The sequence below is a fragment of the Telopea speciosissima genome, chromosome 2 (assembly GCF_018873765.1).
Source record: "Telopea speciosissima isolate NSW1024214 ecotype Mountain lineage chromosome 2, Tspe_v1, whole genome shotgun sequence".
NCBI lineage: Eukaryota > Viridiplantae > Streptophyta > Magnoliopsida > Proteales > Proteaceae > Telopea > Telopea speciosissima.
This window is the reverse complement of record NC_057917.1, coordinates 67,688,315-67,701,384: the sequence shown is the minus strand read 5'-3', so window position 1 is coordinate 67,701,384 and position 13,070 is coordinate 67,688,315. Positions and strand designations below refer to the sequence as shown.

Here is a 13,070-nt window from a genome sequence, read left to right as displayed (position 1 = left end):
TCTAGGTTTTGGATCAGATTGATGTTGCTGGTGGGATGGAGTTTGTAGATAGAGGGGGTGAGTTGGGGCAGGGAGAACATGGTGGGGTGATGGCTGTAGCGACAGCATTGCCGGTGGCCATGGAAGGAAGAAGAAGAGGAAGAAGAAAGAGAAAGGTGTAAGGGCATTTTGGTTACAGTAGGTAATTTACTAACACCCCACTTGGGTTAAGTGAAATCAAATTTGAAAAATAAGGGAGGTCTGAGTAATTGTCAAAAGGACAGGGAAAGTTTCCTGAATGGTCATAAAGGTCAGGGGAGGTCTGAGTATTTGCTCTATAGATTATAGTGATTTTGTATGTGTGTAAAGGAAAATGGAGAAGGTTTTCAAGAGCATACGTTAGGGGCTCCTTATATCTCTTTCTCTCCGGACTCTTCCCATTTCCTTTGAAACGACATATCTGTCCTTATTGTGGGATGAAAGAAATAAACACAAGGAGTCACTTGTCACATACACTGGCACCTCTTGTGTCCATCTCTCTCCTCCCGTCCCCTCTATGAAATGACATATCTACTCTTTGTGTGAGGAGAGCACACATTCTCTTGTACGCTAATGGGGGGATTGGAAAATACAAGTGTCTCGTGTTACTAATAACAAATAATTGATGATGACTTAATGAGATAGTTAAAAAAACTAGAAAACTACAAGCGTGTTGTGAGAGAGAGAGAGAGGTTGTACAAGTATTGTTGCAGCCAAGTCACCGCCTCTCTGGATCTTGCACTCCATCTGTTTGATCAAAAGGCTGATCAATTCTCCTCTCTGAACTATCTCCACCAACGAGTCTCCGGAAGGAATTGAGTTCAGGGTATTGTCTTCCAACCTTAGAAGATTGTGCAGAAGCATCCTAAGATGTATCCACTGGCCACTACCCTCTGAACTTAAAAGAGTTATGAGAGGTGGAAGAAATTAATCCAATTCTATAGCCGTAAATGGTAACCAACACACACTCTTCTCTTCCTTGGACTCAACAGCACACCTGCAAATCGGGCATGTGGAGTGTGAGCTGAACCACATATTGATGCACTGCGTATGGAACAAGTGCTTACAATTTGGTAGAAGCATGACAATCTCCTCCTCCTCCTCCTCGAAATCGCTCAAGCAGACCACACATTCTCTTGTACCTTTCTCCTCCACCTGATCGGCTTTTTTGTAAACATAGACCGGCAGGTTAGCGATGATCGACTGATCAAGCCCTCTATGGAATGGTTGGCGTGGTTGCACTTGCCTGGTTTCGAGTCCCTGTTCGGTTCTAGAGCCACGCATGGCCATGGCATAGTACTGGCTCATAACAAGATGCTCTACATGCCTATAGAGTAGGATGAGAAACAATAAGACAGCAATTATACCGAAGACTGCTATAATGATCCTTCTATTTGAGACTATAGCCATGGCAGACCCAACTGAGGATCGTTTATCTGTTTTTTTGTCTCTCACTTCTTTCTATCCATGTTTGAATTATTGATTGATTTCGTGTGTGCTTGAAATTTTGTTATGCTTGTACCTTTCAAAGTAACTATCAAATAAAGTCATTATTATATGATTGACCCCTTCCTTTGCCTTCACGCTTTGTATTAATCTATCTATGAGCCATCTTCTAATTGGAGATCTCGATCTGATAACAACCTCCATATAAAGAATCTAAGGTTCCACTTCAAGATTTCAAGCTATATATATATAGCGTTTCGAGCAGTACAATATAGAGCACTGAAAGTACAAAACTGTCTCATTATAAATGAATCCTAAAATTTAATTTGAGGGTTCTGTTGGGTATTTGATCGATACGTCAAAAGCAAACACGTTAAATTAAGCTATTTAACCTGTCTCATACTAGACTGGTCAATCTAACGTCCATACACTAGAGTAGACCCCATTAAACACATAACAGGCTCCTCCTCCAATCCCACTCTCCTACAAGAGGGACCGCCGACATTAGGGAAAAATCATCAGTACTTCATGGAATTAATTAAGTTGTCCCAATGGGCTACAGTTAATCAAAACCTTGATTGCTAGCCTAAGCACACCCAATTACGGCCGGTTGTCACATTTTTATCATAATTAAACGGTTTCGACATAAAAAAAAATTGCAGAAGCAACCAGTTAAGTACGTATTTTGGTTAAATAAAATTTAAAAAAACAGAAAACAAATCATATATAACGTGAATTGCTTTCTATCTCTACAAAACGGACATAAGACATGTAACAATTCAAGTGGAATAAGCTAGCCAACCTTTTTGAGCCTAGCAAGCAAGAGATCGAGTCCTTCTTATATCACTATATATTAATGGAAGTTATAAACAGCCTGATCGACCCTGATTTCTCACTTATTATAACATAGGAAAAGTGATTTGGGGATTTGGCAATATCCTCTACTAACGCTTAATGCATTTTAGAATTGGCAAATAGACCCATGATAGCATTAAATAGGAACTTTGATTGATAAATACAAAATAAATGAAAAAATTTACCACTTTAATGAATTTAGTTGATTTTAAGAATATTAAACTTATTGTAAGGGGGGTGGGGATGAGAGGGAAGGAGGGCTGACAATAATTTACCTAATAAGACTAAGTAATCCATGAGTCTGAGTTAGATACTAAGTTCGGGTACGGCGTACGGCAATTAATTGGTACATGTTTAATAAGTGTTTTAATACGGTTGTTCTGAAATAGTACAGGAGCAAAAATACGGGTTTATCCTAGTAAAAATCAAGGAGAAAACTGATTTTTTTGGCAACTAAATTCTAATCTTCTCATGCATTCATGAACACTTAAAACCAATATGGCTTTCCAATTTGAAATCATTTCCCATTCTTTTGGATCTCTACATCTAATATTAATTAGTTTAACCAATTAATAAGGCATTTAATACGACAATTAATACATAAATATGTGTTAATACAATAATTAATACGGCATTCAGGTCTAAGTTTTAGTTTTTTATTTTCTTTAAGGGGAGAGTTTTCATACACGGCCGTGCATGTGCACGGTCGTATTTTCAACCGTTGGATGAACATGATCGTGTATAGTACACAGGTCCTCATTTCCATCCACCGGTTGAAGGCACGGTCTTGCGCCATACACGGCCGTGCACGAAACCTTTTGGCTTTGTTTAATTAAATTAAAATACATAAATATTTATTAACATAATAATTAATACGACTGCTTTTAAAAGTCACGTACAGAATTAGACTACTCCATAAAATATGATAAGAATCAAGAATTTGAATTATACGATCACAATTAATACGACAATTAATACACGAATTTACTAACTATGAGTCTGACCTGATAAGCTTCTTATGTTGACCAAAATATCAGCCTAAGAAGGAACACAATCAGGCATAAGTCAAGGGAAAGATAAGAATCTACGCTAATTACTTAGGAACTAATTGATAGAGATTGATTCTGGGGTTATATAAGGGAAGCTACTACAACTGTTATAAGCTATACAAGATGACAATATAAGGATGACAGCTAACATACAAGCTTTGTTAGATAAAATAAAATTCTGTCCAAACAGAATTTTATCTAACAACACAATAATTAATAAATAAAAAAAAATGAAAAAGAGATCACACACATAGAACACAAATTTGCATGGTTCTCCCAAGACAGGTTTTCGACCATGGCTGAGCAAAACCAGAGCTTCCGTTATTGTGATGATGAAATTATAAAACTCTGCCCACATCTCATCTTTAAAAAATAACCTCATATATATAGGTTTCAAGCGCAGTACAATATAGAGAAACCCTAATTCTTCAAGAAAGAGGATGAGGTTCAACATCGCAGCGGCAAATAGGGCAAGTAGAGTGTGAATTCAACCATATAATGATGCACTGTGCATGGAACATATGTTTACAGTTGGGTAGAAGCATAACAATCTCTTCATCCTCTAAACAGCCCAAGCAAACAGCACATTCTCTCGTCCCACGGCCATCGCTGGTCTCTCCATAGACAAATATCGGTAAGGATGCAATGACTGATGGCTGCAGACCCATAGCGGCTGTTAACGTTGCTGTTGTTGTTGTTGTTATTGTTGTTGTAGTTGTTGTTGTTGTTATTGTTTCATCACCACCAGAGTGCATTGTTCGCAGTTGAAGGGCGAGTTCCATTGAGCCCACATGGTGTCTGTGTCTCGAGATCCACCATAGAAAGCTGTAGAGCAAGACAACTACTACAAAAAAGATGAAGATGGACAGCATCGACTTCACAATATCAATTGCAGTTGCCATACCCTGTTTTTGTCTTCGCCAGAGTCCATTACTTCTATAGAGTCGGATCCAACTCGAGAATGTAAAGGTTTTAACGTGCAAATCTCTCCAGAAGAAGCAAGAGATCGACTCCCTCTTATATCAATAATGGAAGTTATAAACAGCCTAATCTAACCCCATTTTTTTTACTTACTATAACATAGGGAAAGGGAGCATTATCTATACAATTCAGATCGTCTATGGTGCAGCTGCCCGTAGCGGTCTGTGCGGCGCAGACTGGGCCGGGCATGCAGTGATCGTCTTACCTCCGTTCAGGTAAGGCGTTTGGGTAGGGCTAAGGTGGTCTTTGCAAGCGTGGCTCAGTCTGTGCCGCTCAAGCCACTACAGACAGCACACCGTAGAGGATCTGGATCCTTATCTATATGGATCACTATCATGGAGCTGGTTACCTTGTTTGCTCCTGATGCTTTCCTAAACCGGAGTTCTGAATCTTTTCAAATTTATAATGTTGATGTGGAAATCATCCCACTGAAATTTTTTTTATTTATTCTATTTTTCATTTTTATTCTTATCTGCACGAGTGGTGCCAACACATGATTTGGATGTAAGGTTGTTAATCACTTCTGTTTAAGGTAATGACATGTAGAAATTGAAATTGAAATGTTTATTAAACAAATCCAATATCCTAAATCGAAACCAATTAATAAACAACTCCGCGGTCAGACAGTTCTAAAATGATTCCAATTAAATGATTTTATTGGTTTCAGTTTCAGTTTTGTTGCTGGTTTGAGTTATCAGTTTCAAAATTCACCTATTATCAGTTTAGTTTAGTATCGATTTTGTTATTGGTTCGAGTTAAAATATTCTGGGACCATTTTGAGAATGAACCGTTTTTTGAATCCGGATAAAGAAATGTGACATTGTTTGACTTGTATCATGACATCTAAGCACAAATTGAGAGTCAAGCTAGGAATAAAAGCAATTTAAATTACTTTACACGGTGTAAATCCACTCTAGAACACAAATTATAAAAAGCATAAATAAGAATGTTATGACTAACCCATTTTTAATAAATTTAGTATGTATTATCAGTTCAATTTTGTATCCTTGCATCCCGTTTTTTTTTTTTTTGTTTTTTTTTTGGGTAAATTACTAGTTTTCAAACGAAACACAGATCACCACTTGGATTTTTGAAAAAACTCGAGTCACCCCCTGGTTTAGACCCTTAATATGATAAATTAGTCCCTAACGTTAGTTTTATGCCGTTAAGTGATGATGTCATCCAATTAAATAAATTTAAATCCCTAAACTACCTTTTAACAGTGTATTGTAAAGTTAATTATAATGTTTTAGTATAAGGGTAAAATAGTCCTTTCGCACCAATAACAAACACCATTGTTGTAGAGGGGTTTTTTTTTTTGTAATTGGGGTATAATACAAAGCAATGAATCTAAACATAAACAAAGCAGACAACAATTCTTTCCAAGAATCCCAACAAAAAAAAACAATTCTTTCCAAGAAAAAAAAAGAATATACAAATAGCCTGGAATAGGCAACAAACAACTGTTTTGTGACATTCTTTCCAAAAAAAGAAGAAATAAAAACTATACAATTAGCCTGCAGTAGGCAACAAACAACTGATTTGTGACATGTTATACTTTATATCAATTCAATTGAACAAATGCAGGGAAAAACAAAGAGGAAATTTTAGAGTTGGAAATGCTTATAGCCTAAGTTTTCTTGTCACTGCCTCTCTAGATCTTCTGGTTCATGATCTGTTTGGCCACAAAGTTGAATTCTCCTTTCCAATCTTTCACTACTAATTACCATGCCCATCTTACAAAATGAGCTGAGTGGTCTCCTTAGCCCTCCCACTTTTGAACTCTCTGCTACATCATCCGATGCATCCCCCCCTGAACCACCATCTGATGTTACCATTACCGGAGCTTCAAAGGGTATCACAACACTTGACTCTATGGTTTCTGGCATGGCTGCTTCTTGAGGTGCCACACCGCAACGGCAGATAGGGCATGTGGACTGTGAATTCAACCACACATTAATGCATTGTGCATGGAACATATGGTTACAGTTTGGTAGAAGTATAGTCATCTCTTCTTCTTCTATATTGCTCAAACAAATTGGACATTCTTTTATAGCATTACTGGATCCATTGTAGACAAATATTGGCAAGGCAGCGATGATTGATGGATCGAGTCCTTGTTTAATGGATGTTTCGCCTGATCGAACTTGCATCGCTGCTGCGAGATGATCAGTTCCGGCACGACGGCTTGCTCGGTATCTAGACACCCAACCTGCCATGACGTAGAATAGAACAACTAGTACCAAAGAGATGGTGACACAGAGCATGATCGTACTACTATTCGAGGCACCTAAAGCCATGTTAGAGATCCAATAGAGAGCTCAGAACAGGGGAGATGGAAACCAATTGAGGCTTCTTTTGTCTCTGAATTAGTGGATTAGTTGATTGAAATGGGTATGTATGTATGTATGTATATGTGCCTTGATGATCTGCAAGAGAGAGAGGGAATGTGTCGTACTAAACAAAGTAATGTAACTCTGAAAGCACAACCAAACAAGCAAAGGGAGGTTCTCCCTTTTACTTTCTCCCTACGGTGCTTCCTTAATTTGGTTGATATTTTCTTCTCTGCCTAAAATTGTTAAATTCATTCTCTGATAACATAAAATGAATCGTTCACGCTACACCATGGATTGTGAATATCAAACTGCAACACTTTGGCATGGTAGAAGAGAAGAAAATGGCCAGGATGCTGCGACTTTGTTTGGTGTTTAGCAGATTATTTTGGCAATAAGAAACAAAAAAAGGTTCAAGATTCTGACGTTTAAAAATAGAAAAGAGGAATCTTCACTCCTAAACAACTAAAACTAAACTAATAAGAAAAAGTTTTAGTGGGCCGGACAAGAAGAATGCAATCTTAAACGGCAACAATAAAAAATATATATATATAACGTAGGTGAGTTTCCAATTATGTTTGAAGCTGATTTAAATTTTGGATATTGTTTTGTCTCCATGAACATGAACAGGCTTACATCCCAAAACCTTTAAATGGGTTACTCAAAGAATGGAATCTTGAAAGTTGAAACGAGAAAAGTAGCACAAGAAGAACAATAAATTTTGTTACCTATCAAACAAAACAAAACAAAACAAAAAAATCTATTTGTTGTAAGTCTAGAAATCTAATAGTCTAGTTTGGGTGCATTTCTTTGCCACCAAATAGGTGAACTAAGAAGTTGGAATCTAACCTTTTTTTTCCCCTTGTCTTATTCTTAAAAATTATTTAATATAGGCTTAACAAAATATTTTCAAAAAATTAAAATTATTTAATGCAATTTTCATGTGAAATATCAGCTTTAACCTCATTAAAAAAATATGTTGTACTAAAGGGAAAAAAAGTAAGATTATATATATGGGGAAAACAACACTACTTGGTCACGTGGTACCTGTGCCCAGACACAAGAGCACAAACAAGCAATGACTTTTCAGTCCGCTGTGAAATAAAAATGTGATCTACACAGATGCTTTTGCGCACGCTCTGATTGGTCCTTACGCTAGTGCAGAGGCTATATGACCAGACAACGATTTCTTGCCCTATATATATGGGTGCATCTTTTTGTCACCAAGTTTGTGAAATTAGAAGCTGTAACCTTCTTTTGATTACCTTTATTTGTCTTATTTGCAAAAGTTATGTAAGTCAATGGTAAAAAGGTATTTTCAAAATAATTTGAATGTAACTAATCCTTATTCATTTTTCAATATTTTTGTTGTCCATATGAAATAACATGATTTACCCTCATAGAAAAAGCAAGGTTTCAATCTTGTTTCAATCACCCTTGGCAATGATAGGGAAAAAAGGAAGTTGTTTGATCATGTAGCCCCTCTGCCTAGACAGAGGAGTGCCCAAAATTACCGTCTCATCCCTATAAAATAAAAAAAATCTCATTTATATTGATGTTCATGCTCCCGCTCTCATTAGCTCCCACACTGGTGCAAGGGCCATGCGACCAGACAGCGTTTTCTTGTGCCTATGTATATACAAACTTGACATGTGTAAATAGACACACACATATTTTTCACATATGTATATATATAGGACATGATCGAACGAGGACGGGTTTAACTTAAGGCCTCAGCTCACCCGGGGCCTAGCCAGATTTGCCCAAATCCCAACTTTGGAAATAATCTAAACCAGAGCTTAGCCTGTGGACTTTGGAAATAATCTAAACCACAGCTTAGCCTGTGGGCTGGAAAGCCCTACGCTCCTACCCAGGTCCTGAAATTTTTGACAGGCTTTGGGTGGGCTTGGGCTTTCTGGACCAAACTTGCACCGCTACATTGGATCTTTATAATACTTGCGACCAACATGCCGATAATTTGATTTCTTAATGAGCTTGTTTTGGAGATTCTATGGCCGTCCTTATAATACATAACGGAGAGTAAGTGAGGAGCAGTTTTCTTGGACAAAATCTCAACCAAGAAAAGTGAAATAGAAGTTCCTGCTTTGGTAATTTGTTACACTGAAAATAGCCTCAATTGGAGGCGTAAGAGAGGTGAAATCGCCAATCATTTAGATAACAATTACTACTTTTGAATATTAAGAAGTAATGCCTTTCTATTGCTACATAAGGGCTGTTCACCATGCTCTAGTCTCTTTTGCCTCCAATAATAAAGATCTTTTCTAGGAAAACAGCATTAACAATTAGAATTTAGAGTAACAGTACAGAACAGGAAGGGGGATTGCTGCCTGGCTGCGTGGCCCCTGCACCAGCACTTGGCCACTGTAAAAGCACGGGGCTTCTAATAGGGGTAGGATTTTTCATTTCACAAGAGCGGGTGGTCATTTCGCTCTTTTTGTGTCTGGGTGCAGGCACCAGCCTTAGCTTTTTCCAACTTTAAAAAAAAAAAAACAATTATATCCGTATGAAACAAGTTTGACTATATTTGATATGCATTCTGTTTTCCTACCAAACTTTTTGAAGTTTGGGTAGTTGTTTATGTTCTCCTATTCTAAGGCTACCATCAAACAGAGAAAAGGAAAGAAAGAGTGCACTGATATAAATCAATCCATTCGAATGTAACATGAAATTTCCCATCATCAATACTCCTTCAAAACTGAGAATCATAGGGAAGGATCCCTCCCTATACATCCATCCTAACAAAAGTATAAAAAGCAAATGTAATCTCATATATGATTTCTTGAATTGAGTAAGGTATCAACGCAAGTTGCTGGCCAGTATGTTCACCTGCACGTATGGTCAGGTGCCAACACTTGTCCCTTACTATTATTTAAAAGCTGAAGAAGAGTATACATGGAAGCAAAAGACACGGGTGTTGGCATCGATCCGTACATGTAGAGTAAATCAACTCGTGACATATGGCAAATAGTGAAACGTTATACTTCACTAGCTAGGTATAGTGATAGGAAAAAAAATCTTATTGCCTCTCTAAATCTTCTACTCCATCCGATTGAACACAGGGCTGAACTCTCCTGTCTGCTCTATCCCTACTAAGCATCCTCTTGAAAGAACTCATTGGTGAGAATGATCCACCAACCTTGGAAGACTGAACAGCACCGTCGTCCGATGTACCCTCCGATGTCGGCACTGTGAAGTTCAATGAATCCAACGGTGGAGCCGTCGAAGGCACACCAACCACCGTCTCATGGGTCTGTAGGGATGGTGTTTGGGCTTGGGCTTGGACTTGGGCTTGGGGTTCAGCCCCTTTACGGCAAATGGGGCAAGTAGAGTGGAAGCTCAACCACATATCAATACACTCTACATGGAACAAGTGCTTACAGTTTGGTAGAAGTCTCACCATCTCTCCATCTTCTAAACTGCTCAAGCAAATTGTGCACTCCGTCGTGTTGGTTTCGTCGAGCTGTTCGGTTCTCCGGTAGGCGAACACGGGTATGGAGGCGATCACTGAAGGGTTGAGTCCTGCCTTGGGTTGCTCATCACATAAATGGACTTGAGCAGCTGCTGAGGCTCCCATGGTTAGATGATGGATATCCCTGCGGCGCCTTGCGTGGCGTCCAAGGACACACCTTGCATAGATATGGAGAAGGAAGACGATCACAACTACGAGGAATAGGGAAGAGACGGCAGTGAACAGAATTCTGTTATTGAACTTGTATTGGTTATCGACCCCATCATGTATTCTCCCAAAGGGGTCCTTGTGATCCTCATTGCAATCACTGTAATTCATGAATGGAGAAAAAGAAGAAGAAGAAGAAGGATGCTCGCAAGGGGTGGACATAGCTGGATGATGATGGTTTGGTTGGTATCTCTTTAGCTGCTTTGAGGTATTGATATCTGGGTGGGTGTGTTCTGTTGGAGAAGAAGGAAATATATATATGTGAATTTTCTTACGCTGTTTGGTCTATGGGAGTGCGTGAGAAATGGGTTGGGTTTCATCCAATCCTTCAAGGTTTAATTTAAAGTTTAGGAAGAACATCTTTCTGTTTTATATTCAAACAGGTTGACTGGAACGCCTTGTTTGACTTCATTTCTGTCTACTTCTCCATTTTTCCGTTGACTGTTCAACTATTTCCATGTTTTCATGAATAAATTGGCCATTCATAATTTTCTTATATTTTCTCGAACCATCAGTACTGAGCTCATTAAGGGCCTTCCTTACAATTAGCCACTTGTCTTATGATGAGAGGGTAGGGTTGGTTTTGTCTAAATTATGATTTTTAAAATTTTTTTGAAAAAAAGTTAGGGGAAAGTTTTTATATACGGTTGTGTAAGCGGTGCATGTGAGAGGATGGGAGTTTCAAGGCAGTAATTAATGGATTGGGATTTATGACTTTTTCAACTCTTTGTGAGAGGAGATACAACCGTGCATGCTTACATGATCGTGTATGAAAATTTTTCCCAAAAAATTATTTGAAAAAACTCTAATTTGGTGGGGAGGGGGGTTTAATTTTTTATAAAAGTTTACCAAAAATTAAAAAAAAAAATCCTAAAAAAGTTGTAAAACAAATAGAATTTGTAATATAGGGCCAAAGGGTAGAGTGGTTATTTGACTTCACAAGAATTTAAGAAGACGGTGAAAAATCGGGAAGAAGAAATTAAAATAGACTCTAATGTGTGACTGACCTCTTAACTCACTCAAGGATGTGAAAGTTTGAAAGGGTTGGTAGTCCGGTGGAGCCCACGAATACTCTAACAAAACTACCAGGAATTAGTGAAGGAAACCTACACTGTCATTTCTAGTGTCACGTAAGCCATGAAAACAAGACCGCGGCGACTGAGAGGGAGAGAGAGAGAGGGTCGCTTGTCTGAAGTACGTCTTTGTTTGTTTAATGGAAAAGTTTTTGGAAGTTACGTAGTAAAGTTTTTCTCGAGCCCTACTAACACGCGTAATCTTCTTGAGTTCTTGACGAGCAAGTTTCACAACGAAAACAGAAATTCGTGGCGAAGTCCTCAGTCAGCTTGACATAGTACTAAATTTGTCTACTTGATTTCATTCATTGCCTTTAATTAAAGTCAACAAATGCGAGTGTTGGAGTAAGTTCCGTGTCTGGTGGGCGGATGTTTCAAACCCACATTTAAGGTTAGGTTTTGCCGTTTACCAAACATTAATTGCTCTCAAGTCTCCGTATGAAATTGGTTCTGTTAATTGATTCGGATCCTATTCGTTCACACTACTTGATCTTTGATCTTGGTAGTCAGTCTGACGTGATTGATGGATGCTGAACTATGAAGATTTGATTACTGAGATAGTACTTCACCACCACCACCCGGGGTTTATAGATTCCCATCATCTTAAAACGATTGGCAAATCTTTCTCAGTATTTTTCTTAATAAAATACCCTCCTCGTAGTAGATTCCCCTGCGCACATCTGAGCTTGTCTTTTGGAGTTTTGTGTCTTGAAAGTATATTTATAGTCAAGTAATACCCAAAATATATGTATAGTCATAGGGAGGGAGGAAGTGTTTCTGATATAGGCTTTTTTGTCAATTAGATGTAAATTGTTCAAAGGTTCAATCCAAAACCTAAAGGCAGTGTTTGGAAGTCAAGAAAAGAAAAGAAAAAAGAATCCATGTTGTTTATAGGATAGAAAAATAAAATTTGATAAGATATAAAGGAATAAAAAAAAGTAAAAGATCAAATCCAGAAGAGAGAGATAGGGATGGACCGAAATGGGGATGGATTTGGCGGATCCAGATCCTCTACGGCACATTGCCCGTAGCGGTTTGAGCGGTACAGACTGAGCCGTGTGCATAAAGACTGCCTTATCCCTGTCCAAACGCCTTGCCCAAGCAAGGGTAGGTGGTCATTGTGCGCACGATCCAGTCTGCACCGCATAGGCCGCTACGGGCAGCTGCGCTGTAGACGATCTGAATTGGGATTTTGCCGCAAGAATAGTAAATGGAGTCTAATTATCATCTCTAGTTCCCTAGCTGCCCAGTTCCCTCAATGCCTGTCCACCCCCCCCCCCCCTTATTGGAGTCCACCCCCCCCCTCCCTATTAGAGGCACTAGGAGAACTAGGCGGGCAAGGCACTGGAGGAGACAGAGATTCCACCTCCAACACCCATGTTTGCCGCTTAGGGGATTTTTTTTAACATTCTCGACATTTTGTCTAAATTATCTGTTAGAAAAATGTCTCATCCAAATTAATCTCTGTGGACGTCTAAAGATTCAAGCAAATCAAATGTTGAAAGTATAAAACGCGGTTGATTTGTTTTTCTTGCAGACGATGGTTTCCAACTGAAGCAGCTTAATTTTTTGTTCACAAAGCAATCCATGTTTGATGAGGAATGTCCATACCATACAT

General features: G+C 38.5%; 2 protein-coding genes across 2 annotated transcripts; both read right to left on the bottom strand.

Annotated features, from left to right (window-relative positions):
• Positions 1-5,992: 5,992 nt before the first annotated feature.
• Positions 5,993-6,649, bottom strand: LOC122651030 (RING-H2 finger protein ATL5-like). The gene has a single exon (XM_043844373.1). The coding sequence runs from the start codon at positions 6,647-6,649 to the stop codon at positions 5,993-5,995; it is 657 nt and encodes a 218-aa protein (XP_043700308.1).
• A 3,070-nt stretch (positions 6,650-9,719) lies between these two features.
• LOC122651029 (E3 ubiquitin-protein ligase ATL41-like) lies at positions 9,720-10,490 on the bottom strand. Its single transcript, XM_043844372.1, has one exon. The coding sequence runs from the start codon at positions 10,488-10,490 to the stop codon at positions 9,720-9,722; it is 771 nt and encodes a 256-aa protein (XP_043700307.1).
• Between the last annotated feature and the right edge of the window lie 2,580 nt (positions 10,491-13,070).

Coding starts and splice junctions, on each gene's coding strand:
- LOC122651030 (XM_043844373.1), bottom strand. CDS start 6,649: ATGGCTTTAGGTGCCTCGAATAGTAGTACGATCATGCTCTGTGTCACC.
- LOC122651029 (XM_043844372.1), bottom strand. CDS start 10,490: ATGAATTACAGTGATTGCAATGAGGATCACAAGGACCCCTTTGGGAGA.